Consider the following 25,760-nt stretch of genomic DNA (forward strand, 5'->3'; position numbering starts at 1 on the left):
ATACTTGTTGATGCTGACTTGACGAACATTCAGTCTGCTGAGCGTTGACATGGTAAGCGACCTGACACCCACAATATGGGCCCTCAGCCAGACAGCCTTTTCAAGTAACGGGTCAGTCCCCACAGAGCTGGTCATCCATATGGAGAGAGAGAGCGAGAGAGAGAGAGAGAGATCAGAGCTCCTCCATCCATCCACAGTGCATTGCCTTGACCTCACATACCTTGACCTTAAATTAGCTGTCAATTAGTGCAAATTAATCAACTCCTCGCCTAATTAAGCAATGCCGAAGGGCAGCTACCAAACATGCCATTGTGGAGGAGCCATGAGAAAGCTGCGGGGCTTGCAAACTCTGTCTGTACTGGGGTGGGGGGGGGCGGGGGGGAGGTGGGGGCGTCGCCTCACATCATCCAGTGCTTTGGGGAAAGCAGAGGCTCTGACTGTGCTTTAGTTTTTTTTCCCTGACTCGGCTCTACACGTGTGCTGTCATCAAGTTGTCCTGCACCCTGTTCCAACACCGATGGACACAGCTTGATTCAGCACGACAGAGACTGAATCACACTCAGAGGTTTCTATCCTCATGCCTGAGGGGAAACATTTGCTGTTAGTCTTAGAAAGCAGAGTTTTACACCACTTTGATAAACCCAATAAAAAAGACACATTGAAAGCGCTGGTGTTGGACTTCTTGAGAAATGTTTCTTCATGTTTATGTGCAAAAATCTATCTGCTGTGGAGGAGTTAATGCATTCAGTTATATTTCCCGGTGCTGCTGTGACCTTCCTGAAAAAGTTGTCCTCTTATTCATTTTCACAAATGCATTTTTAGCTTTAGCAGTCACATCAGCAGGATATGATATTCATTACAGTGGGCGGCTTTTGCTTGCAGCTGCTTATCAGTTTCTGACCTGCTGCAGAGGAACACCCGTTTGAAGGTTGCAGGCTGCATACGTTTACCATTACCGAGGCCGTTAACATCATTTCCGAAGGTCTGAGGACACTTTGTTTCTAATATTGCACGATACGCCCAGAAATGACACATGCAGAAACAGGAGGAGAGAAGGGGGCAGAGAAAGGATGCGGGGTGGAGGGAGGGGGCAGATAAACAAAAAATGTCCAACAGCTGTTTGCTTTTTAATCTGCAGCCGTCAGATCCTGCGGGTCTTTGATGGGCAACCCAATCTACACGAATGACTGAACTAGATCTTCCCTTAATCTAGAGCCTTATTAGGCAGCCTCTCTGCTGCATGTAAATCAGCACGCAGCCCTTTTCATATTGGAGATGGATTATTAAAAGCCATACAGAGAGGAGACGTGGTGCACTATCAACAAACCAAAAAGGCCCGTATGGATTGCAGCAGGAGTGATGATGGAGGGAGAGGGGGCAGTAACTTGCCTGTAATAGACGGGTCATCCTGACTCACACCCTTCCTTGTTAATAAATGACTTGATCCCAACAGGCTGATGAAGCATTAGCATATCCTAATAACATTGATTTCTTCATTACAATTTCCACTAAATAGGCCCTAATTAGTTTCAACATGGCCAGCCACTAATTGCAGCAGCAATATTTCTCTCCTTCTTAATAAGCAGCACATTTCACACTGTTTGATGTGCAAAAATGACGCTGCAATGCAGATCTGCCGAGGCTCTGTGTGCCTATAGTCACAATTTGTGTATTTTTAGGTTACATTAAGATAAAATAGGATAATCCTTTATTAGTCCCACAGCGGGGAAATTTGCAGGATTAGAGCAGCAGAGTGGATATAGTGCAAACGAACAAACAAGAGACATAAGTGGAAAAACAAGATCAAAACAAGTATAATAGTCACGTAATCACACAGTAACGCTACAATAAAGAATTAAAAAAATAAGATTTGATATAGTTGGACTGAATGGTTGTTGATATTGCACAGTGGATTGCACAGATTGTGTGCATTATGTAGATCCACTCAACAGTTCCATGTTCTTGTTTTACATTGTAACTAACATTATAGGCTTGTCTCTTATTTTACTTGAGATTTTATTGCAATAGTATCGCATTAGTACTTTGATAATGTACATGCAAGCCATGTGTGCAAAGCAAATCTTTTGGAAGCTCGATATACGTTCACAAAATTAGCCAATCCTTATTTTTGTTCTAAATGATTTGCAACACAATTCATGCCAATGTAAACTAAAATTATACCATAAGCAGGAAATATAAAAACAGCATTTATATTCATGAGTTTAAATTTTGGCACAGACATTTTAAATTAGCTTTATGATAATGAGAGTATTCTCTCTTTTAACTTCTCAACCCTCTCATTATGTTATTGACACTGAAACACCAAGAATGAGGATGACCTTGGTCTGCATCTTTATTATTATAATAAATATTATTTAAATAATTACATGACCCACAGTACCATATATTTTCTTTATGTTCTGCAATTAAATCACAAATCAACCAAATCCAGTAAGGCCTACATGCAAAGACTGGCATCAACTAAAAATGCAAATACAAAAAAATCGACTAATTGTTTAAATAGTATTGCCTTCATATTTCATCAACTTGACAACAATATTCTGTCATGATGTCAAGATTATGTTCTAGGCCTATATGACCCGATTATTCAGTGTAACGTTCAAATTAGTATTATTTTTGTTAATGTAATGATGCATAAATTAATAATTATTAACGGGTCAGGGAATTATTTAATAGTCTTCCATTTGTGTCCCATATTCTGTATAATTCTCCCTCTCCTCCGGGGAAATGTTGCTGTGATTTAATCTGCTCTGTAGTCTGTGCTGCTGCTGCTGCTGTGGGATTAACGCAGTGCAGGACCGCGCAGCGTAGAGTGGGTCCATATCGTCCAGCTGTCGTTTTTTGGGAGGGCCTTTGATTTGCGTGTGATGAGTTTCCCATATAGCATCTGGAGATCAATTATCCATTCATGTGAGCCAGTGGTTGTAGAGAGAGATCATAGCTGTGTGTGTGTGTGTGTGTGTGTGTGTGTGTGTGTGTGTGTGTGTGTGTGCGCGCGCGTGTAAACAATTCAGCTAAAGGTAATACATACTGATTTATTCTAGGATGTTGAGGTAATTCTGCTCCATTTCAAAGGTAAGTAAGAGGTGTGAAATAGACGATTTAATTAGGCCTGGCTATAACGAAAACTAATAAAACAATGATATATCTGCAGTGAGTTTATAATGGCTTAAACAATATTTGGTGTTTGTTACTATAAATAGTATATGATAAAACTATAGTTCCCTATCTTTGTCACTTTTAGTCGATTCCAGGTTCCTGACGCTATAGTTCCCATTCACATTTCGCCCCTCTCCCTGCAGCCTTGAAGAGTCATTTCATTGCATCCTTTCTCTCTGTAGCCTAAATCCTTTCCTCGTTTATCCACATAGTCCTGAGGAAATGCAGATATGTATCCGAGAGGGCGTTTAATGCATCCTTGATCCACAGGAATCCTGAATCCTTGCAGCTGATTGGCTGCTGGGTCCTGCCTCTTGTTGGGATGGACCTGTTGGATAAAAGGACCATTTTCTAAAGGACACTTGTGTGTTATACAGACGATCATGCACTGGGGACCATCCTGTAAGACGGTATAATAAGAAATAGGCCTTTCAAGTAGCATCCGAAGACACCATGACGGGGAAACAAGGCGCCGTGCTGTCGGAAAGTTTACATTTATCGGAGAAAACCTCTCTGGGTGCGAATGGAGGGAGTATCAGCCACCAGCCGAAGAGCAGCGCGACCCATCCGCCGCCCAGGTGCACCGGCTTTGGCATCCAGGAGATACTGGGGCTGAATAAGGAGCCGTCCGCGGCCCCGAGGAGCCCGCTGAGCTCGCTGCCGGTCGGGGCGCACCTGATCGCCGCTAGGTCTTTGCTGGGCCCCGTCGGCATGGGTGTGGGTGTCGGCATGGGATTATTCGACCCTGGTAGAATTCCGTCGTTTTACAGACAACCAGCGTTTTTGGAGACTGTGCTGTCGAACGCACATGATGTTCACCTGCAGCCCCACAGCAGGTCCGTAGGGCCGCTGGACACCAGTCAGTCTGCCAGCTCAGGTGATGTGATCTCAGTCTATTCATTCATTTTAAATACTGATCTCACTGATATGCCCTTTCTGTGCGTGTATTGTCATTTTTTTCACATTTTATTATTATTATTATTGCTGTTGTTATTGTTAATGTTATTATTATATTGTGTGGCAGTATATAAAATAACTGTTGTGAAATGGCTTAATAAAATAGCAGTGTTGTTTCAGTGTCAACTGTTATTTATTACATTTTAGTTTTTTTAGGTTAAAAAATGTTATTAAATCTAATGCTTTTTTCTGTTCCTTGTTTCAAATCCAGACTCAGATGATTTGTCTTCAAATGAAAGAAAACTCTCAAAGTCATCAGTAAGTCAAAGCAAGAAACGGAAGAAAAGACGCCACCGGTTAGTGCTGATTTGTGATTATGGCAAATGTTATTTTGTTTAGAAATGAAACCAATTCGCAGAAATTCACGACTGTATTTTCAAAGTAACGAGTAGCCTACAAAAATCAATGTGCAATGCTTTCTCTCAAGTTCATTTTTCAGTTCAGTTTTTAAACTCATCAAAACAGACAATGAACTAGTCAAATCACCGATTTTACTATAAATTAAACGCAGATCGCTTGTGTTTTCTGACATCCAATGCATGTTCTGTTTGGTTTGCTACATTTCTTACACCCATGCACATGGATAATAAAAGTCCTCGTGTATAGAAATCAACTCTTATTTATATAAATGTGTTCAATGTTGCTTTACCTTTTTTTATTTTTTTATTTACGTCTTTATTAAAATCAGACTGGCTTGATTCCTGCAGCACACAATATATGATGTCCAATATGTCCACATAGTTAAAATAATAACCCGTTTCCACAGGACCATATTCACCTCATATCAGTTGGAGGAGCTGGAAAAGGCCTTTAATGAAGCGCACTACCCTGATGTTTATGCCCGGGAGATGTTGGCCATGAAAACAGAGCTACCTGAAGACAGGATACAGGTACCACTCTAGTCAGGCACTCTGATAATAATAATAATAATAATTCTGCATCATTCAATCGATAGTTTGTACTTGTAGATGTTAGACCTGGAACCATCAATTTCTTTTGTAACATACACAGTTGTTGTGTTTCACTCCATTTTCATTTTTAACGAGACAGCCCTTTAGGGTTCACTAACTATTAGAAATCAAGCTTTATTTTAAATATTTTAATTATATATCCTACATCAAGATGTTATAAGGCACTGAGCCTACTTTTAGACACCTTCATTCCAATAAAAATGCAAAATCTGAAATCATTCTTTTTCATTCTTTCTTTTTGGCTGTAAAGAAGCAAAATACTCAAATAGGTCCGTCAAATATTTTTTTTAAAACACGTTTATCTATATTCTCCTTTGAGATGCTCTCTGCTAAATATATAATAATGCTTGGCTAATCAAAGCAAAAATAAAGGCACGTATTAAGTCAAAGCATCTTAGCCAATAATCATTGTACAGATTGGATATTGTTATATTCTAGACTGACACTGCACATCGAAAATCACACATCATAGACCATTCTTGTAATAATAATAATAATAATAAGTGTTTTTAAAACACATCTCATTCTTTTCTATTTGGTGTGTGTGTGAATGCTATAAGGCATATATTATTGTCGGCCTTATGAATGTTCACCTGTAATTGTTCACCTCCTGTAATATGTGAGCACGTGCCGCCGGCTGCTCTAACGTTTAAGGGGAGATGGGCGAAGTGAGTCCCCGCAAATCGATCAGCGAAGCTCCCCTCCTGTCTGAACAAAGAGCGCTCTCCTCCCGCATTCCTCGCCAGGACAGATGATCTCTCATCGGGCGCATGTTGGATGTGAAACAATTTGTTCTCGGAGAAGGAGCCGCTAACGACCTAATCAAGCTATCAAGGCGGAAGAAGATTGCAGTGTGACCTGGACCATCCATCTGCCGGGGCGCCTTTTAATCTCGTTCTCATTACGGGCTGCAACAGTACAGCCGCAAATAAATAACAAAAAAAGGAAATAAATAAATAAGCCCAGGCCTGCTCCTATCCTAAATAACATGAACACTCAATTTCTCATTGAGTGTAATTAGTTAAATCAGACGAGCTCGGGAGGCCGGCTGGCTGCTGGAGGTACGCGGGGAGTTCAAATGAAATAACTACATTGAATTGATTAGCACGGGTCAATAGCGCTGCTCCCCCGAGTCCCGGTAGTTTAATTTCCCGTGATATTTGCCCGCCTGCCCGCCATCGATTGGGCCTGAAATTAACTTATTTTTCAATCAGCCTCGGCGTGCCCCTGGGTCACTCCTCCTCACAGCTTCCACGCGCGGGCTTCTTTCGAGGGACAGAGAAGCAATTTCTCATATAAAAAAAAGTACCTTGTATGAAATAAGGGTTATCATCAGAATTATCAGGAGGAAAAAGAAAAAGCATGAAAACGGTTTGATCGTTTTCCATTTAATACACCCCCCCCCCCCCCCCCTTCCTCTCTGCACAGAGCCATCAGAGGTGCCTAAGTGTTTAACAATCCTGTGTTGTGCTATGCTATCAATTTGGCCTCTCTCTGAGCTGACAGATAGCCTGCAGAGCCTGCAGTTGTTGGCTGTGGCCAATTGAAGTGTCATGGTGTGTCAAACCATCTATAACGCGGCCACAGGTAGCTGCAGATCAGCTGTGACAGGAGGCACAGATCCTTCACACCTGTAGCCAGCAGTTTATGGGAAATCAATGGACTCAATCCAAACGGTGCACTTGTTATCTCCAGTTACTACGAATCACAGAGATTCCCAAATGGGTCGTCTTTGAAATACACTTTTCATGCACAAACAATAGTGTAACCTTAACAACGACTTTACTAATGGTTAATAAATGATGTACTATAGCTTTGCAGGTCAGAAGCTTTTTGGGTTGTGAAAAGTCCCATTTGATGATCCTTTCTAATAATGCAGTTATAAATGTGTGAATGCATTAATAGATACTGAGGTTAATATGGGTTTACACTTTATAATAAGCCCTCAGTTCTAAAATGGCGGCAGAGGATACAGACCAAAATCCAAACAGAAAGAATAAACAGCTGCCACCTGGACTTTTCTCAACCTAACAACCCAGAATAGTCCTACAACTGACACTGCATTACATTATTATTATATCATTTGTTAGTTATTGATAAAGCCAAAACCTCTTCAAGGTGCCTTATTAGAAAGCGGTACCCATCGTTGCATCTTGCACATGTTGCATATGGACATTCAAATTGCACATTGCAGTTGGATTTTTTGCAACCCTCAAATGAAACCAATAATCAGACATTTCCAAACTATTCATTGTAAGCCTAATCATTATAGATGATAGACAACATTTAATTTCAAGAGTGCAAATGTTTTGTAGCCAAACTAACCAAAACTAATCCAATACATACGAGTTATTTGTCTCTTGTGGAGGTGAAGGTGACTAATAACTGGTCGTTGTGTCCTCCTGTTACAGGTGTGGTTTCAGAACCGCAGAGCCAAGTGGAGGAAGAGGGAGAAATGCTGGGGCCGCAGCACTGTGATGGCTGAGTACGGGCTGTATGGAGCCATGGTGAGGCACTCCATCCCCCTGCCAGAGTCCATCCTCAAGTCTGCCAAGGACGGCATCATGGAGTCCTGCGCCCCCTGGCTGCTCGGTGAGGTTGCTGTCCTACTGTTTCCCCATGCATTCAGCATCATTGTCTCACTGTGTCAACAGTTCATGGTTGTTCTATGTGGAGAGTATATGTACCTCATTATTAAATAGTAGCAGTACAGCATTTCTACGTGACTGTTATTCACGCGTAATCATAACCGTGGTGGAGTGATGGGCCGATACAGTGTGTAGGGACTTATGGCAGATGCTCTAATTGTAAAGCAGCGAAACTTTAAAATACAGAGAACGTGGTATAGACTCTGCAATACTTAAGACATTTTCATCCTTGACGCTGGTCACGCCTTGCCCATCATCGATTTTAAACATTAAATTCTGAACCGGAACTATTTTTGCTATTTTTCAGTCCAAGATGGCTTACCAATCAACAGACGCTATTCTAAATCTGAATACCCGCAACTCTTTGCAGGGATGCACAAAAAGTCCACGGAGACAGCAGCCCCCCCACCGGCAACAGGACAGTGTGACGCGCCCCAGCAGCCGAGCTCTCAGAGGGCGGAAGAAGCCGAAGCGGAGGAGAAGAGGTCAGAGGGCAAGTCCACCATTTCTAAAGAGGAACTGAGAGAGAACAGCATTGCTGCTCTCAGGGCCAAGGCACAGGAGCACAGTGCCAAAGTGCTGGGGACGGTTTCTCAAGACAGACTGCTGGAGGGCAAACAGGAGAGACAGGTGGCCGAGGAGAAAGCCGGTGATCCCCTGAGTCCCGCGGAGGAGGAGAAAAGTCCCTAGAGACTGCCACGTTCCTGTGGACTGATAATGTCATGAGTGAATGCAGTGGGCTGCACTTCCCCAACATAACTCGCTGTCCTGCAGGTGTTCATCCCTCATTGACTTCTCTATAACTGGCCTGCGTGTGGACTTCTTTAAGAAGAAAACTCATCCGGCCACTGCTGCACACACAGAGGATGCAAAATGCACTTTTTCTGATTTACTTCCAAAATCCACAGTTGTTGTTGCTTAATGCGTAGTAGAGAAGATTTGACTGAGTGGGAGTAAAGTGTTAATACTGGTGTATATAGATCCCACAGTTATATAGAGAGTCAGATGAGTCAATTTACAACAGTTATATCATATTAATCAGGACTACCAGCGACCCATGAGCAGTCAAGTGCATTTCATTCTCGGCATTCATTTTAATGTTGCTTGCACAGATACTGAATGGTGACATTTCAGATACAAACCGACAGAAAGTAATTGTTGTCCTATTTCACACTGTATATACTTGATATATTAATCTCTCCTCACCGAGGGGCAATTTGACATAATGTTTACTTGTAGTCCGAAGAAATTGTTTGTGTTTTCATTTCAAAATATGTATAACTCAAAATACAAAATCATAAAATACAAATAACCTTTTATTAAATGTGGCTTTTTGGTGTCTATTTGCTCTGCCTTCCTTTCAAACAAATGGTCAGCTGTCAAGGCACTGCTGAAACACAAAGTTGGAGAAGTCACTTGTTGTCACTTGATGCTCTGCCGGCTGGGCTCATTAGGACACGGTCTGCGGCTTGGATTAGCCCCTATAATCCGTCGCAGATGAGAGCCTTCACTTTCAGATTAAACTGAGGGACCAGTGCTTTTGGGACGGGAAAGAGGGAAAGCAAACCCCTCTGAGCGGGATGACCTCAGCCCGATTTCAAATCACTTTAATATGCTATTACCAGCCGACTCACAAGCTGTTTCATCCTCTTATCCAAACACAAAGTCTAACAGCTTTACTTGTTGGCGATCTTCATTTTCCAAATAAAGCTATACATCACGCCACTTCATCTCAGCTTTACAACACGCCTATGTGTCTGCATTAGCTGTAATCCATATCACATTTTAAACGTCACCCTCAGTTAGCTAATGGGGCTTCCTAATGAGTTGAACAATTGAGTTCTACTCCAATTAGACAGAGTGCAATTTCAAAGGGCAAGGGACGACTGTTATCAGTGTGCTGCTGCATGTCTCAGCACTGAATGGCCCTCAGATTGGAACCATAATGTCACCCGATGGGGAAAAGGTTGCTAATTAGGTTGTTGACAGAGATAAGTATACACACAGTAACTAATGATGGCTATAGGAAATGGACTGGAGTGTGTCAGAGTAACAGGAAATGTTGCTAGAATGAACCTGGGGCCTATACTTGCAATGAATAAAGTTCATTGCAAGTAAAAGGACAGCGAGCAGGGATTCTCCTTTCTCATTCCTATGGACACATTTCCTCCTATGATTGAAGGTGTGCATGAGCCTTCACAAGAATGAACCTGGGAGTAGCATTTGCAAAGACCGTATATAGAGAGGCATGCTTGAGATTTGAAGGGTGGATTTCCGATGGAGAGCTCATGCCACAACATTAAAGAAGTTTTGTTTTACATTCAAACCTAGAAAGACAGATGCACTTCAGACAAATCCTCCCCGAGCTGACAAAGAGTATCTTGAGCAGAAGTGTCCCTTCACACACATAGTCTTGAAGCTGACATCACTGGTTAGAGGCTAATTGTATTGCCTGCTTCTTTCACCATTCTGCAGTTTAACAACATGTGTAATTTCCATTTTCTAAGTCACCAAATGTTAGAGATAGCCAAGAGTGATTTAAGGGTGGTAGTGTCAGTCTGTCCACTGCTTTGCCCACTCTGAATTGTCTTAACAATGGTGGGATGGATTGTCATGACACACATTCCCTCAAGATTAACGATAAAAACTTTGGTGAACCCTTCACTTCTTCGTATAGTGCCATCAGCAGGTCAACATTTTCATTTGTTCAATACTTACAGGAATTAGAACATGTTGTTTAGTCTTAACTTTCAGGATTATTAAACTCACATTTTAAGCAGTAAACAATCATAAGAAATATGATTTTGCACATCCTCTTTTAAGGTGGAATTCTCATTAAACATCTCAATAGCCATTTTAGCCCGAGTGACAGAAGTGGTTTGCAATAGACGGAGCCCTCACCTCCACAGGCCCTCAACGCAATTCATTTATTGAGGTCAAGACATATACAGAGTGAGGATTATTCCTCTAAGTGCAAAGCTATTTAATCCCCTGAGAGTGGAATAGAAGGTTATGATAAATCAGATTTGCTGAAGATCAAGCTGTTTACATTGGATATGAGGAGGTAATTCACAGTATCCCTGATGGACAGTCTGCTTGTTGAAGACCATCAGAAGATCATTTCAATCCATGCAAAGCGAGATCAGAGCGAGGTTTATGGAAAGATTTCGACTAATGCAACATTAGCATTCAATTTCTTTTTGATGGGGTGGTGAGGAATATGATTTCATTGGTGAGATTAAGTGCATGCTGATCATTTTGAGAATACTCTGGGCTCCAGATGCTGCTCCAGTTCAGATCAAACGCAAGATGTAGTTAAACTGAATGTGGTGTTGTTCTGCCCTCTGCTGCATAGTCTCATCAGTACAACCACATTTCAGAACTATTCACAGATGGCTTTTGTTAGAGCTCGACCTTTCTTATATTATTTCTTCCATTTTTGAACAATAACAAGGCTATTTATGCATCCCTTTTGTGCTCCAAAGTGTCTATGGGAATTAATTTGTAATCAACTTATTTCAAATAATCACAGGCAGTGTGGACACATGGACGTTTTCTCATGTTGTTTACAACTCGTCTGAGTTTTGTGTCTTTTCTGGTTGGTTCTTGTGAGGCTACACTGAGGGCTGTTGTCTATTTTGAATTGATTATCAGTTGTATGCTCAGACTGCAGACTGTCGGTTTGGACTGAGGGGTTCTTGGTGCTGATGTTGGTCCACTTGTTTATAAGTTTATATTTAATGTAATCTCTTTTGTAACCTAAAGATGTTCTTTAAGTTAACAGAAGTATCACATCATCACCTCACACTGTTACGTGTACCCAGAGTACACTGATTCACTTTTTACCTTTTACTTTTACTTACGTTTTTACACAAGTATTTGCTTTTACTTGAGTAAAATGTCTTTTAAAGTAGCAATACTTTTACTTGAGTACAATATTCTAGTACTCTTTCCACCTCTGTTGCTACTTTATGTACTTCTTTTTTAAAGTTACAAATCCAGCTGTCATCATGAACCAGATGTAACAACGACTGGATTTTAAAATTCATTCATACAACTAAGCTGTCTGGTAGTGATCAAAAATAAAATCCACTTTACCTATTCTCTGGAGAAAGTCAGGAAATAGACCTTGTGCTGAAATGAGATAAAATACATTTTACTGTTCCCAAGGCGACATTTTGCTTGGGCAATATAGGAAAGAAATCTTGAGGCTATTTTTACATTTGCCTGCTCTGAACTGTCTACCTGAAGATAGTAGCGTGAACTCTAGAAGAAATGTCCCCACACTTGAGTATCGCAATATTATGTTTTGTGACATAGCATTGTTGTAATCTTCAGCCATGGATAATGACTGCTCCTGTAATATGATGAATGCAATGAAGCCACATCTTTATACTATGACAGTTTTCCTAAAATTAGATTTTAAAAATTGCAACATATTGTCTTGCTTACAGTATCGTGATATGTTGAACCCTAACCCCTGTATCATGATCCATATCGTATCGCCAGATTCTCTATATGTGCCTCAATATAAACACATGAATATACTGCGTACAGTATATACTGTATTCTGTATAATACATGCACATAAACATGCATACACAAAGTTTATGCATGTGTTTACAGGATGCATGTGCTTAATAGTATATGTATGAGAAGTTACACTATGTAGACTATGCTGTGTGTGTGTCTGTGTGTGTGTGTGTGTGTGTGTGTGTGTGTGTGTGTGTGTGAGAGAGAATGTGTGTCTACATGTTTATACACAGACATACCAGCAGTACATGTATATTCACATTCATACATATTCGCATTTGTCTTTGAGTCTTTTAATGTGTCGTTCATTTGTGGGCATTACATTGAAAACGGGCCTTGAGCGCTTCATCTTACTGCCTGCGTGTAGTGCCGCATTTCCTCCACACGGGGTCAGTCTTGAGCTTCTTTCCAAATCAGAACCCCTTTGTGAATTTGTGGTCAGGTGAATTACATTACAAGTTCACAGTTACATCTTTTCTATAATACTGTCAATATATGAAAATCCTGCTGCTACAACACTGCGCACATCTTGACATCGATTCATATCTGTCCGGCTGGGGGACAGATATTATTACAATTTTTACAGCAGACATGATCCTGATATCTTGATCAATATTCTCATTTCTCGTCACTCCTCATGGTGCTCTCTGTGATGAGGCTGTCAGCTGTGGGTTAATGGAGACGGGATTGATACTGCGGCTAAATGATCCGCCTTGGCTGGGGGCTGATTTCATCTCCAAGGTTCTTCTGTTTTTTCTCCAAAGCCATCCAAAGGGTTTGATCACACAGAGCCAACCAGCTCTCTTTTTTACGCTTCACTGGGTAAAAACCATCACCTCAGTGCTGCAAACTGGCTGGAATCAGTATTCCGAGGTTGTGCAGTATATTTGCGGGTGTTTTATTTGTGATGGTGCTAATATCGCCTCACAAGCCTTTCGATCAAGCAGCTGATTGAAGTCTGGTGTAGATGTCTGTGGCGTATCGAGTACTACTCTGTGCTTTCATTATGAGCTATTAAAGTCTGAATACAGCAGGAGAAGAAACAAGGGAATTACATAATGGAAAGTCAACAGCATGTGTATTCCACCTGCTGACCTGTTGGCATTTCCTTTTATCATTTCAGCTGTAAAATCATCCGCCATTAGTGAAATTACAATCCTTTAATAAACATATGCATTTTATTTTATTTTCCCCCCAAAAAACGAAAGAATCTGAAAGCTCCTTATGCATCGGGATTATAGGGTTAGAGTGATTACAGTGCATGGTGGGAGTTCTGTGTCCCTGGATGACCTTCACTGTCTCAGATCAGCTTTATAGACCTGACTCCTCTGTGTCGCTAGCCTCCTGCTCTAGTAATGGATATCGGTTATCTCCTGAAGTTGGACTTGACTGCTTGTCCCAGAAAGATTTATGATGTGTGGCACAACACCAGCGGCCGTCCACCGCAGCTGCCCTCCAGCCTTCACTGCTCGGTAGTTTCAGCAGGCCATCTGTGGGCCGTTTCAGACACCAACTCCAGTCATCCGAGCGGATGTAAACCGTGTTAGTCTCTATTTGCTTAAATATTTTCACACCTAACCTTTTGTCTCCTCCTGCTTTGTACCTCATGTCTCAGAAACTGACATCACCCCTCCCCGTGAAGTGTCGGGTACTCTGGTTGCAATTAAAACCAACTCATCTTCCTTATCTGAGGGCGCCATTGGATGCTTCTGCTGGCACAAGACGTCAGGTTTGAGGAACGCTCGGAGCGAACAAAACGAAGTCCAGTCTTTACTTATCAAGAGAAGAGAAACATGAACTGCTAGACAGTGCTCCCTTGTTGCTCAAGAGTGATAAGCACAGCCAGAATAGGAGGCTGCGAGGTCCTTATCAGTCCAGAGTCCTGGCAAATGCCGGCGCCACAGAGGGAGGCATGTTGCTGTGCGACAAAAAGGTGTGAGGACAGATAAGCATGTTTGTGAAATGCTTCAAAGATGAGCTTAGCTCTGATATTAAAGGAGAGAGAGGAGAGAGGAGAGAGGAGAGAGAGAGAGTTTCAGAAATAGATGCTGACATTACAGTTGCTGCATGGGATGTCTTCCACATGCACACTGAAAAGTGCAATGGAAAACAGATTTGACCTGCTGAAGCTAAGCGGTGGTAGTAGACAAACTCAGATCCTTTACTTTTTACTACAAGTTATTAGATTGTAATGTAAATGCATCAACACGTGAGTAGCGTTTTACTGTTTTCGCTGGTCGAGGCAGAGCGAGAGAGCTCGTTTGAACTGCTTTAGTTTAGTCCAGTGGTTGGGACCCTTGGGGGTGTCCAATGAATATGAATGTTTCTTTGTATTAGATCTACAGTGGGGCACACTCCATTTCTTTTTTCACCTATTTAACAACGACATTTAGACTAAGTTACCAAAGTGGGGACCTAGCAGGAAAACCCAAAAGTCTTTTATGCTGCTCTTCTTATAAAGGATGACTCATTTACAGTATACATACGTGCTTTATGCAAGTATTTTTCCTTTTTACAAAAGGCAAGTAGACACAGGTTATTGAGACGCAGAGCTAAATAAGGCACCATAAGGCATATTTTCCTTCAGTGTTAGTAAAAAGAGTAAAATACATTGCTTAGCATCTGGATTTGGCTCTGGATAAGTTAGAATACCAGTGTCTGAAACTCCTGGTGTGCTGAAATGCTGAGTTAGTATTATATGCTAATTGCTCGCTCCATGTAAAGTGTTGAAATCTCGGAGGACGAGTACACGAGGACACGAGTTTTGTTCCATCCGTTGCCAGAGACGTCATTGGTGCTGCTGTTGACCTAGAAAGTGTCCCTACATAATCAAATAGACATTAAATGTATCTGCCTGCTTGGGAATTGATCTCTGGATGAACTTCAAACAGCATGCAAGTGTCTGCAATCCACCAAATGGACTGTGTGTTTCTGATTTAGGATCTGTCACACAATACAGAGCCAAGAGCTTTTCCACTTTTGCAAGACGACAACTATTTCCCCAAAAGATTAAAACTTCAGGACACAGTTTCCAGCTCCCTCAATCACATCCTCCCACTGTGGTTTTGAGTGGTGAGTTAAAAATGTATTCGCTGAGTCATATTTTCGAGTATTACACTCGATTTTTCTATCCTTTTCACAGGGGGAGTCTTTGATTGTTTTCATAGTTTTCCAGGATTTTTTTCCTACTAAATGTTAGTAAAACGAAAGGATACAATATCCACATTCTCAGTAATTGTTGCAACCACTTCAAATACATCCTCTTTTGCTGAGGCATTGCACAGACTGAAGATATTGTTTGCGTGTCTGTTGTCTCGGATTAGAGAGGGGTGACAGGTATTTCATCACAGCAACGATAAGAATCTGAAAATGGCTTTCAGTCGCATGGACACTCAAGAGCATCATGCTCCTTATTAATGTGGCACTCAGCTCTAATGTCTTTTTGTCTTTTCACTGCCTTTCCGATTCTTTCCATTTCGTTTCAGCCCATTCATCATGTTTCTCACCTTAGGTCTCTGTGCGAGACCAATTAATTTTCTCTTGTTCTTTTTGTCATCTGCTAGACGTGACAAGTCTGGGTAGTATGACTCGACAAAAAAACGACTGTTGGTTAATTTTAGATACAAGGATTATATTTAGAAACACAGTACGGGCGTATAATTCCTTTCAAACAAAGACCTGCGTTGCCCACATTAAAAGTGTACTAACATACCTAATGTAATATTTGCAGAAGTTCAGATTCAACCTGCTGCTGCATGACTCTTGGAAACTTTGTATTCACGTGGGGGCGGATGACTAATAAAATCAGTTTGCTTCTGGTGGTCTGAGCTAGCTATGGATGCTCTGTGTGTGTGTGTGTGTGTGTGTGTGTGTGTGTGGGCAAACAGGCGTGGGCGAAACTCCCTATCTATTGTGGGAGAGAAAACACATGCACACTCGCTCACAGAGTGAGCCCACTTCAGCACCCCGTACAGCTGCCATTGATGAGAGCGCCACTTTCACCCCCGTCTATCCCATCGAGCCACATTTCATGCATTACAGACTCGCTTGAAGAGAAGCTGCAAAAAAACGAGGAGGCAGACAAATATATGAGAGGTCATGCTCTGCAAGCTTTCCTGTAAAACTTGCTTACCTTTGCCATCTGCTCCATTTATTCTGGTAGAGTGAATGATGGGCTATATATTTAATACTTTCTCCTCTGCTTCTTGAGCTCAGTATGTGGCCAGTGCTGTCTGCAAGTTGAACCTGAAGGGCGTTGAGCTGTTTAGGACACAATGGCTCTGGAGGCCCGTGTTGTGATGGGATGGCATGTGGGGCAAGAGAGGACGTGACGTGCATGATGGTCGTTCCAAGTCCTGGAGGGGAATAAAGTGCTGCTCTCACTTTGCTTTGACATCCTGACTTTAGAGAGCAGGCATTGTTGCTGACACTCACAAGCACTCTGGCAGATAAAGTCACCTCAAGGCTAGACAGTGAGTGATGCCAAAGGCGGTGAAGAGCCATGGCAGTTACAGCAGAGGCTTGTGCCAGCAATAGGAAAGTGTCAATACAATGCTCTGTGGTGGACAATACGCTCTGACAGGCTTCTCGAACCACACAATCCATGTTCATTGGTTCCCAACCTTTTGTTTTCTGATGCAACAGCTTAAGTTAAGCCCCTTCAGCGACCCAAGCCATCATGTTCCAAACTTACCGTATGGATTGTAAACTGGATGTTATCTAACACGATTAACTATGTAAAAGTGGATGCTGCTGCAGTATTGTTTCATGCAATCAAGTTGTTCGGTTTTAAACACACGGCAACGCCTGGTGTCAGTGTGTTACAGCTGCCTTTTGTTCATGGATTCTGCTTTTCTGTTGATAAGTGGAGCTTTCCACACAGCCCCTGGCAACTGCAGAAGTATCCCCGAAAGTAGAAGCACCCCTGGTTGCGGTGTCAAAGAAACAACGAATAAGAGATGAGCGACATAGCAGATGATGTTTCATTATTCATGCCAAATGTATTTATTGACCTAATTTACAGTACACAATAAACACAGATTACTCCCTTGTCCACTGCTCAGCAACTTTGTGTACACGTTTTTCCTCTTCGTATTCAGGGTCCACTTCTCTCTGTTTACCGACGGGAACAATTTTCGGTATATTCCTTGAATAAACTATCACAAAAGCCCACAGACTGAATGTTTTTCCAAGAAATGAATTTAAGAAGTGGACAATATACAATCTGCAGTAGTATTGGCAGAGAATACAGCTACTATGAAGGTAAAATAAAACGGCTGTAAACGACTAATGCGGTAAAAGGTAGGTAGTTACTGCTATGTTTTAACATATTAGTACAGCACAGTCTTCGTGGAAGAGTAGTCATCCTTCTCAGCTTGAGCTGGTGGAATACCTCGGTGGGAGTGTTGTTTACCAGAAACAAAGATTCAGTCGGATCAATATGCAGTCCAAGTACTCCATCCACACGTCTTGGTTTCTTCTTTTCTCTGTCTTTCTGATTTAGTCTTTTCTCTTCATAGAGCCTCTTTTTCTTCCGCAGACAGCCAGGCAGCAGAACAGACACGCGCCTTCAGGAGAGGTATCCCACCTCGTCATTTCCCTGCCTCCCATCTGGATTCCTCTTTCTCTCTATCTCCCCCCCCCCCCCCCCCCCCCCCAAAACAAGCCGGTCCCAGTGCTATACGTGTCCGGGCTTGGACAGGTAGGCTATGAGGGCCACAACCACCCCCACATACATCCCTGTTCCAATGGTGATGGAAAGAGCTGCCAGGAAGAGGGCTCTTCTGGAGCTCATTCCTGCTCCGGAGAAGTCTCCCTTAGAGATGGCCTTGCCTGTCTGACAAAACAAAGCAGAGAGTGAAATGAGCTTACTCATCAGCACCGAGTGTATCAGTAGGCGTTCAGCCACAGTCAAAAGAGAGAAAACAAGAAATGCTCTTTGGGTGCCATTAGTTACCATGGCAATTAGGTAATTATCCATCTGACAGTGACAAATGTGTTATTTGGGTGTTTTGGTTTCCTATCAAAGAAACGAGCCTGGCCTCTTATTTATTCTTCTGTCAGGTATAATTTCCTCTGCAATTATTGTGGAAGATGTGGTAAAACCATTAGGATCTGCTGTGCTTTGCTTGAGGTTGCAGGATGTGAGACTTATCTGTTCGGACCAGAAAGATACTGACGGTAGACTCGGGTCTCAGCTATGGATGCAACCCTTTAAAAGGATGTAATAAAAGTGCACTGCTCACACATACATACCGCGGACCAAAACTTCAATGTTAATGGTTTCCTAAAGTGAACACAGAGGACTGACGAGTGGTTCGAACTTGCTGAATTTACGTAGTCAATCATCTGAAACAACGGCAAGGAGGGTCACAGGCAGGAGAATGGGCTGCGGTATAGCACTTGTCTGAGTGCTTGTGCTTGCAGTGTAATCAGATTTAATGACGGGCTTAAGGTCTCTGGGCCTTTACCTTGTGAGAGTAGTAAAAGGCAACGATGCCCAAGGGCCAGAAGCAGCAGAGCATGGAGAAGATGGCTAGGCCCAGGTAGTCCCGAGGGGGCAGCACGAAGAAGTTGTCCTCGCTCTCACTGTCACTGGAGCTGTCACTCTGGAAGACAGCGGGTTGATGAAGAATAATTGAATGTCAGAAAAGGAGAAGATGATGAACTTTTTTTACATGACTGCTTGTACTGCTTGGCACAATTCGTGAGACAATCAACACATTGACAAAATGAGACAAAAGGTGAGTGCAGGGATCTTGATACTGACACCTAAACAATTCTGGGGTAAGGGTGACATGTGCTGATAGTCAGGTGTACTTTGAACATGTTAAAAGTGGTGTAGCTTGACAACTCGCGCCCCCCCCCCCCCAGGCCAATGTATCTGCCCTTGTTCCACCACCACCCAGGACATGATGTGCTCAGTCAGCCAGAAAGGATTTGGTGCCTCTGTCAACACCCATGAGCGGTTTGACAGATAACACGGGATTAACGGATTGTTCCATCATCGCGAGGTGACAGGGGAAACAGCAAGAAGGCCGAGTCATTTGTGTGCTAAATTGTTTCTACAGCGTGAGAGACCTCCGCCATCTCTCCTCAGTACACCGGCGTCTTATAAGGCAGCAAGTGTCCAACAGGTTCTCAATACTGTGTCTCCATACTCAGGGCCACAAGGGCCGAGTGGGTCATCGGATGATAGATTCGAAACCCACTCGGACTACATTGGCACATTGCGTCTGCAGCGAGGACGGCAGTACGACTGCATGGGTGACCTTTAAGAGGACGTTGCCGTACTCTTCTCGGGCTGTCCCGGAGACGTAGTGGTTGTTAGTCTAAATAAATAGCCCTCATAAGGAGCGGGTTTTATTTGTTCGCCTTGCAGCCTGCAGGGATCAATCAAACCGAGGAAAAGGAAGGCACAAAATGAAAATCAATATGTAAGGCAGGACCTGAACCAGCCATTTTAGAGGTAATTAAAGAACCGTCAGGTTGGCGGGCAGAGAAGAAAGGAGCCGTACTTGAGCGCTGACGACTAAGTTTTTAAGCATGTTGTGCACAATTTTCTTTCTTAGCTTCTAATCTGATCTACCTTTGCCAAACCGTAGAATCTAATGTAATTATTTGTGCTATTTTCAGGTGTAGAAACCTTAGACGCTAGAGGGAAGTGGAGCAGTGCTATACTATCCAAACAGTTTTAGCTACCTTTGCCAGGAGTAGATTACGTAGATCCCTGCTATCTGCTTTATGAACACTGTCCACCTGGACAGCCGGGTGTGATTCATCAAAAGCAGCTGGTCATAATATAATCTGACATCACATGAATAAACCGGTACACAAACAGCAGTAATCTCCCTTTTTTTATCTTTGTAGCAAGACCTGATAACAGTTCTGAGTGACTGGTGCATTCAGTCCTACTGACAGCCTGTCTGACACCGAGTCCGGCCGGCTGGGGACACACTCCCAGTCTGGTCTGATGCCAGTAGAACTGATGGGGCTCCGCAGAGGCACAGTGCCTTTAACAACCCTGTCACTGCGCTCTCCGAGGCCTCATTAGAGTCTGGAGCGGACATTCGTCTCCACAGACCCACAGCGGCATCACCAACACGCTCTTGTTGCTTTATTACCTGCATTTTATATTTTCTCTGTCACACAGGTGTCAAACATCTGCTGACAAAAACTCGCTGTAGTTTTTTGTAGTAACTGCTACGGACTATATTCTGGAGTTTTGGCATTTGTTATTTTTAGTCTCCATAGCTGTGAAAGTCCTCTGAATGTTTGATTGGACTTCTATGCATCAACACACATCTGGCACTGTTTGTGTGTGTTTTCATGATTCACATGCATCCGAGCACACACACACACACACACACACACACACACACACACACACACACACACACACACACACACACAGGAAAGGAAAGTGAAGAAACGCAGGTGCTGAGCAAAAAGTCTCATATTCCAGCTGGAAGCCCAACTTTCATCTGAGCACTGTTCATCAGATTCATTTGCTCTTTTAAATTGACATGGAATAACTTTAGCTCCCGGCTCACCTGCTCCGACGGCCAAGCATCAGCGGAGTCTCGCTTAATACAGCACAACATTACTTATGGCGTTGATGGCAGTCGCTGCTGTGTCTCTATCTATCTGCCAGGCCTCCGAGTGAAAAGAGCTGGCTCGATCATCAGCCCAGTTAGGGTGCTATACTTCTTCCTCTGCCAGCTCAGAGCCCTGGGTACTTCACAAGTGTCCCTGGATGAAATTAGATTTTTAACACTTCTGAAAAGTCTTTGCTCTTTTGCTGTCACGCGTTTCTTTGGAGAGTGAAGTCCTAAAAGAGCAATAGCCTGGAAAGATAAACTAAGATGAGTCATTTTCTTAGAATGTAATTATAAAAAAAAAGTGTACAATTACCCTCCACTAGATTTGAAAGACTCCAGCAAATTGACAATTTAGAGAAGAGAAATGAGCATGAATCACACTGGCAGTCTATTAGAATGGAAAATGAAATAATAATCATCACTATCCACACCATGGCTCACTTTCTGCTGAAAGATGGCCCTGTCTGTTACACTACGAGTGTGTGTGTTAACGCCTTTAATTTCAATCTCAAAACACGGCCAAATGGCTCTTACTTCCATTAATTTGCTCTTTAAGCGGTGTAGTTACAGTAATTATTCCCATATTGCTTGTAGCAGGGGTGACAAACTTGTATAATCATGTATCAGGCTACAATTGAAATATATATATGGCTTGTAGAGACTCGGTATATGAGGCACCTACCCCAAATAAAATACCACTAAAGCACTGCACACTGCCACATATGCAGAAAATGTATTCTTTTGTGTGCCCTCTGACCTCATACTCAGGACCCTGCTCGTCCTCCACCTCGTACGACACAGTCTGGATCTTCGCATCTTTCTCTCCTTGTATGCTGTCCAGAGGGTTTTCTGTGGAAACTCCATCCAACACCGTGTCCTTACTCTCTGTGAACGTGGTCTCAAAGCTCTCGCTCTTGGAGTCCTTGCTGTGAAGGCTCACGTCGTCTTTGTACAGGATAAAGTTGGGCCTGTAGAAGGCCTCCACTGCCAGATGCAGGGATTTGGCATCCAGGAACTGTTGAGTCTTATGCTCGCCATTAGTCCCAGTGTAGTAGTAGCCAATGAGGTTGTCCTGGTAAGGCTGGCTCGGGTAGTCACACTGGTAAGCCTGGTATTCATTGTGCACCACTTGTCGGCTGGTTTTGTCTAGCAGGGGATTCTGGAGCTCACTGAGGCTCTCCATGATGGCCGGTTCAAACGTCTAGTGGATCAGAGAATGAAGTCCAAAAAAGATTCGCCAGTCTGGTAGCTAGAGAAATAAGTACAATTACAATTAAATAGGATTCATAAAAAGCAATAAATGACCAACAGTTCAATTAAACCATGGCACACACAGTCAGACCCGACATCAGGTTTTTAGTAATGTAATAATTTAGAAATTCAGTGCAGGAAAGATTTCATCTTGCTTTGGAATCAGCATTCCTCTCACAAGCTCTCACCAGTCTGGGCCATAAAATCACCATCTGCTGTATGTTCAACTATTGTATCTCACACCCTCGGATACAAACATTTGGGGAAAAAAAAATATCTTCCACATGTCACGGCCGCCTATATAAAAACCAGGCAAGGTGTGGCGGGCTGTACGTTGCATTGCGTACTGATTACTTTGACTGTCTGAACCGGCCTCTCTGAGTCCTCCTGAATGTGTTTAAATGAGTGAAAGATCAGTAAAAAAATTTGTGTTTATGTAAAAGACAACAACAACACACTGGCAGGAGAGGCCGTCACTAAGGCAACACGTCAGCCAATGAGAGGCTGCGGGATCTACGTAAGCATGTCCAGATTTGAGTTAGCAAATACACAGCACCAACGGTCAGATCCTTTAGGCCAACAAAGACGTCATCCATCAAAGTAATCTTTCATCCTATATATGCGTTATGATGAAATATGATAAAAGCCACGGAGCGACTGCATCATATTTTGGTGTTATAGAAAGCTATTTCATAATCTTTTTGTAGAAAGTGCAGTGGTGACAAATGAGCCACAGGGTGGAAATCCACAAGAAAACAGAGAGGCTTTTCACACATTAGAGAGAAAAAAACGAGGGATTGATTTATGAGGTTTGGGAGGCTATTGAGTTGCACAGACGTCAACACAAACAACCTGGGCTTGGCCAAATAACACGAACACCCACAAATGAAATGCCATCCAGTGCAACATTAGCCTCAAGACTTATCAATGCCTCTGATGGAGTCTAAAGAAAAACTATAACACAGGAACTCTCACAAAGCTGCCGATGTGTATTATTATTATGAGTATTGCATTTGTTTGCATATATTATTCGACAATTACTTCCTGGCCCACAGAGAAGACTTGCAGCAGACCTCTGGCCTCTGTGACCCCCTAGAGAACAAAAGCTCATGCACTCTGAGGCTTCCGAGCTGTGCAGCGTGAAGCGTGAATAATGTGCGGACCAATGGCTGAATCTGAGCCCACACACCAAAGACTCGGTCTCCATTCTCACATGTTTCTGAGGCTGAGCCACTCTCCAGATAACAGGGGATTCCATTACACACTACATTAGACAACAAAAACCACATCCCACAGCCACAAATAATTCATCTCTCACCATGAAGATGTGCACTTAGCACACGTGAGTGTGTGCTTGGACTCCACAATCATTAATGATGAGCTATAATCTCTCTGCCTTCTCTTTTTTCCAGTTTATTGGTATATGTCCCTCTATCTCTCTCACACACAAAATCACAAATGTTTTGTTATTTTGATGATATCACACCTTTTTATTTGTTATCATAAAATTTGAAGTACTTGATTTACAAATTTCATATAGCTGATCATGAGGGGCATCTTCATGTTTCGTCACTGTTTTGCCCGTTTGTATTAAGGCAAGATCTCATATATATATATACCCTGGAATAAGAGGCGAAGAACATCATTTGGATTCTAGTAGCTAAACATCTCCGAAAATCATCTTACCTGTCGTGGAAAATCCTCCCGCAGCTTTGCTCAGCATCGTTCCTCGGCGCAACTGAGTCGAGACGGACGGACCCACCTTTCTACTTCACATCATCAGTTTTGGGATACTGCCATCGCAGCGCAACATATGCCATTCCGATTAAAAGGAAGTTATTCCGCGTGTGCGAGAATGGACTTTGCTCGCTGAGCGCTGCCTGCCATGGCACCGCTGCTGCGTCTGACAGGTAGATTTTACGCACAGTGTCACACTGAGCTCAGGCTCTAAAACAACTCCGGCAGAGGCTGAGCTGACTCCAGCCGACTGATTGGCTGCGCGAGGCGCTCTGCGAACTCTAATACCGAGCACGGATTTGACATTTTCTTACTGTAACTACCTTGCCTGGGCGTCCTCCCCCAGAGCTGCTGTTTAGCCTCCTTGCATGAGCAGAGAGTCATTTGGAAACGGGTTGCTAAGCCCACTGAAATATACTTCAGACCACATGAGCCAGCATTCCCACTTTGCAGACTGGTAAGAGTTGTGTCATTGAGTTATTGCATTGCTTGAAACAACTTGATTGTAAACTGTTTAAGTGTTATTGTTCCCAGCTGAGAACGCCCACAAAATGAAGGAAACACACAACACAAAATCTTCACAGAACATTTTTTTTTATAAAGCTCCCCTTCTGCTGCACGGATTCTTCTTCATGGCATACTTTCAGATTATATTCTATTTTCAAAAAAAGTGCCAATTTGTTTTCTTTTCCTTGCTGAAATAGTTCAGGAGTAAGCCACTATTAAATTCATTGCACATTTATATTTAATTAATATTTTAGACAAATCCCATGCATTTATCATGAGCCTGTCAATTTGGTGGAGCCTTTAACCCCACTCTGCTACTTATGATTCCATGCCACAATTTATCGTTGTAAACACTGTTTACATAACATTAGCATGGATCTATTTCCCATGCAAGCAAATGGGTGACATAATAGATCCACACAGCAAAACTAACACTAATTCATTTTGATCCCACTGGAGAATAATAATGACATAACTACGGGGACACCGTCTGGGGTTTGGACTCATCCGAAAACACACTAAAGACAGTGCTTATCAGAGGCTGTAATGCTTTGCCAAAAACTAAAAGACTGATATACAGCTGCTGAACACTGGACACATATCTTATTCAGAAGGAGCACTCTGTTCCACAGGCTCATAAAAATGTCTGGAGTTAATAATGTGCAAGCCAAGGCTCCGTCACTTTCACTGGGAGATGCATTAAGGTGCTGATGGACACTTTATGGGGGAAACATGGAGCTGCATTTATAAGACTGCACACACGAGCTGCGTCTCTCCCAGAGTCACCTTGTGTTCACATGCGCGAGGCGACGTGGCATAACAGCCCGGCCGTCTCCGTGATGGATACCCCTCCCTCAGGAGATGAGTATATTAGAAGAGGGCACCAGAATCTGTAACCGTTTACCCATTATTCTTCTGTCTTTCTCTCTCTCCATCAGCCTTCACAGCAGCATTCAGAGTAACATTTTCTAATGAAGATCTGTGTGAAAACGGCACAGGAACATCTGCAACACATTCAAATCTAGAGTGAAACATCATGAAGATTAAACCAGTAAAAAAAAATAAAAATTGGTGCCACATTAGGCATAATTCGTGAAAATGGAAGATTTCTCCTTGGACCAGGCTTTTGCCAACCTTCTGTATGGACTCTGAATATTGATGGTCCTCACTGTGCCCCTTTCTTTTCTGCTCCATTTTCCACTCTATATTTAGGCACTGTGTCACTACATAGCAGATGCACAATTTGTCAAGCATTTTCTCCCCAGAGTCTTGTAATTTCAATTTCAAGAAATGAAAAGATTATTAGAGCTGCAAATGCAGGTATTCATGTGCAGTTGATTGACAAAGAGCAACACTAAAGCAGAAAATGTTTTTAC

General features: G+C 42.6%; 2 protein-coding genes across 2 annotated transcripts; one reads left to right on the forward strand and one right to left on the reverse strand.

The window, feature by feature from the left end:
- The first annotated feature begins 3,633 nt into the window (after positions 1-3,633).
- Positions 3,634-8,682, forward strand: vsx2 (visual system homeobox 2). The gene is made up of 5 exons (XM_076108435.1): positions 3,634-4,057; positions 4,349-4,433; positions 4,904-5,027; positions 7,520-7,700; positions 8,127-8,682. Exons 1-5 carry the CDS (start codon positions 3,634-3,636, stop codon positions 8,444-8,446), a joined length of 1,134 nt encoding a protein of 377 aa, XP_075964550.1. The 3' UTR covers positions 8,447-8,682.
- Positions 8,683-17,966: 9,284 nt separating this feature from the next.
- Positions 17,967-22,081, reverse strand: LOC142967884 (synapse differentiation-inducing gene protein 1-like). Its single transcript, XM_076107491.1, has 3 exons — positions 21,647-22,081; positions 18,760-18,897; positions 17,967-18,125 (listed from the first exon to the last, which is right to left on the reverse strand). Exons 1-3 carry the CDS (start codon positions 22,070-22,072, stop codon positions 17,967-17,969), a joined length of 723 nt encoding a protein of 240 aa, XP_075963606.1. The 5' UTR covers positions 22,073-22,081.
- Between the last annotated feature and the right edge of the window lie 3,679 nt (positions 22,082-25,760).

The sequence above is a fragment of the Anarhichas minor genome, unplaced genomic scaffold (genome assembly GCF_050575085.1).
Source record: "Anarhichas minor isolate MPS153535 unplaced genomic scaffold, ASM5057508v1 ptg000040l, whole genome shotgun sequence".
Taxonomy (NCBI): Eukaryota; Metazoa; Chordata; class Actinopteri; order Perciformes; family Anarhichadidae; genus Anarhichas; species Anarhichas minor.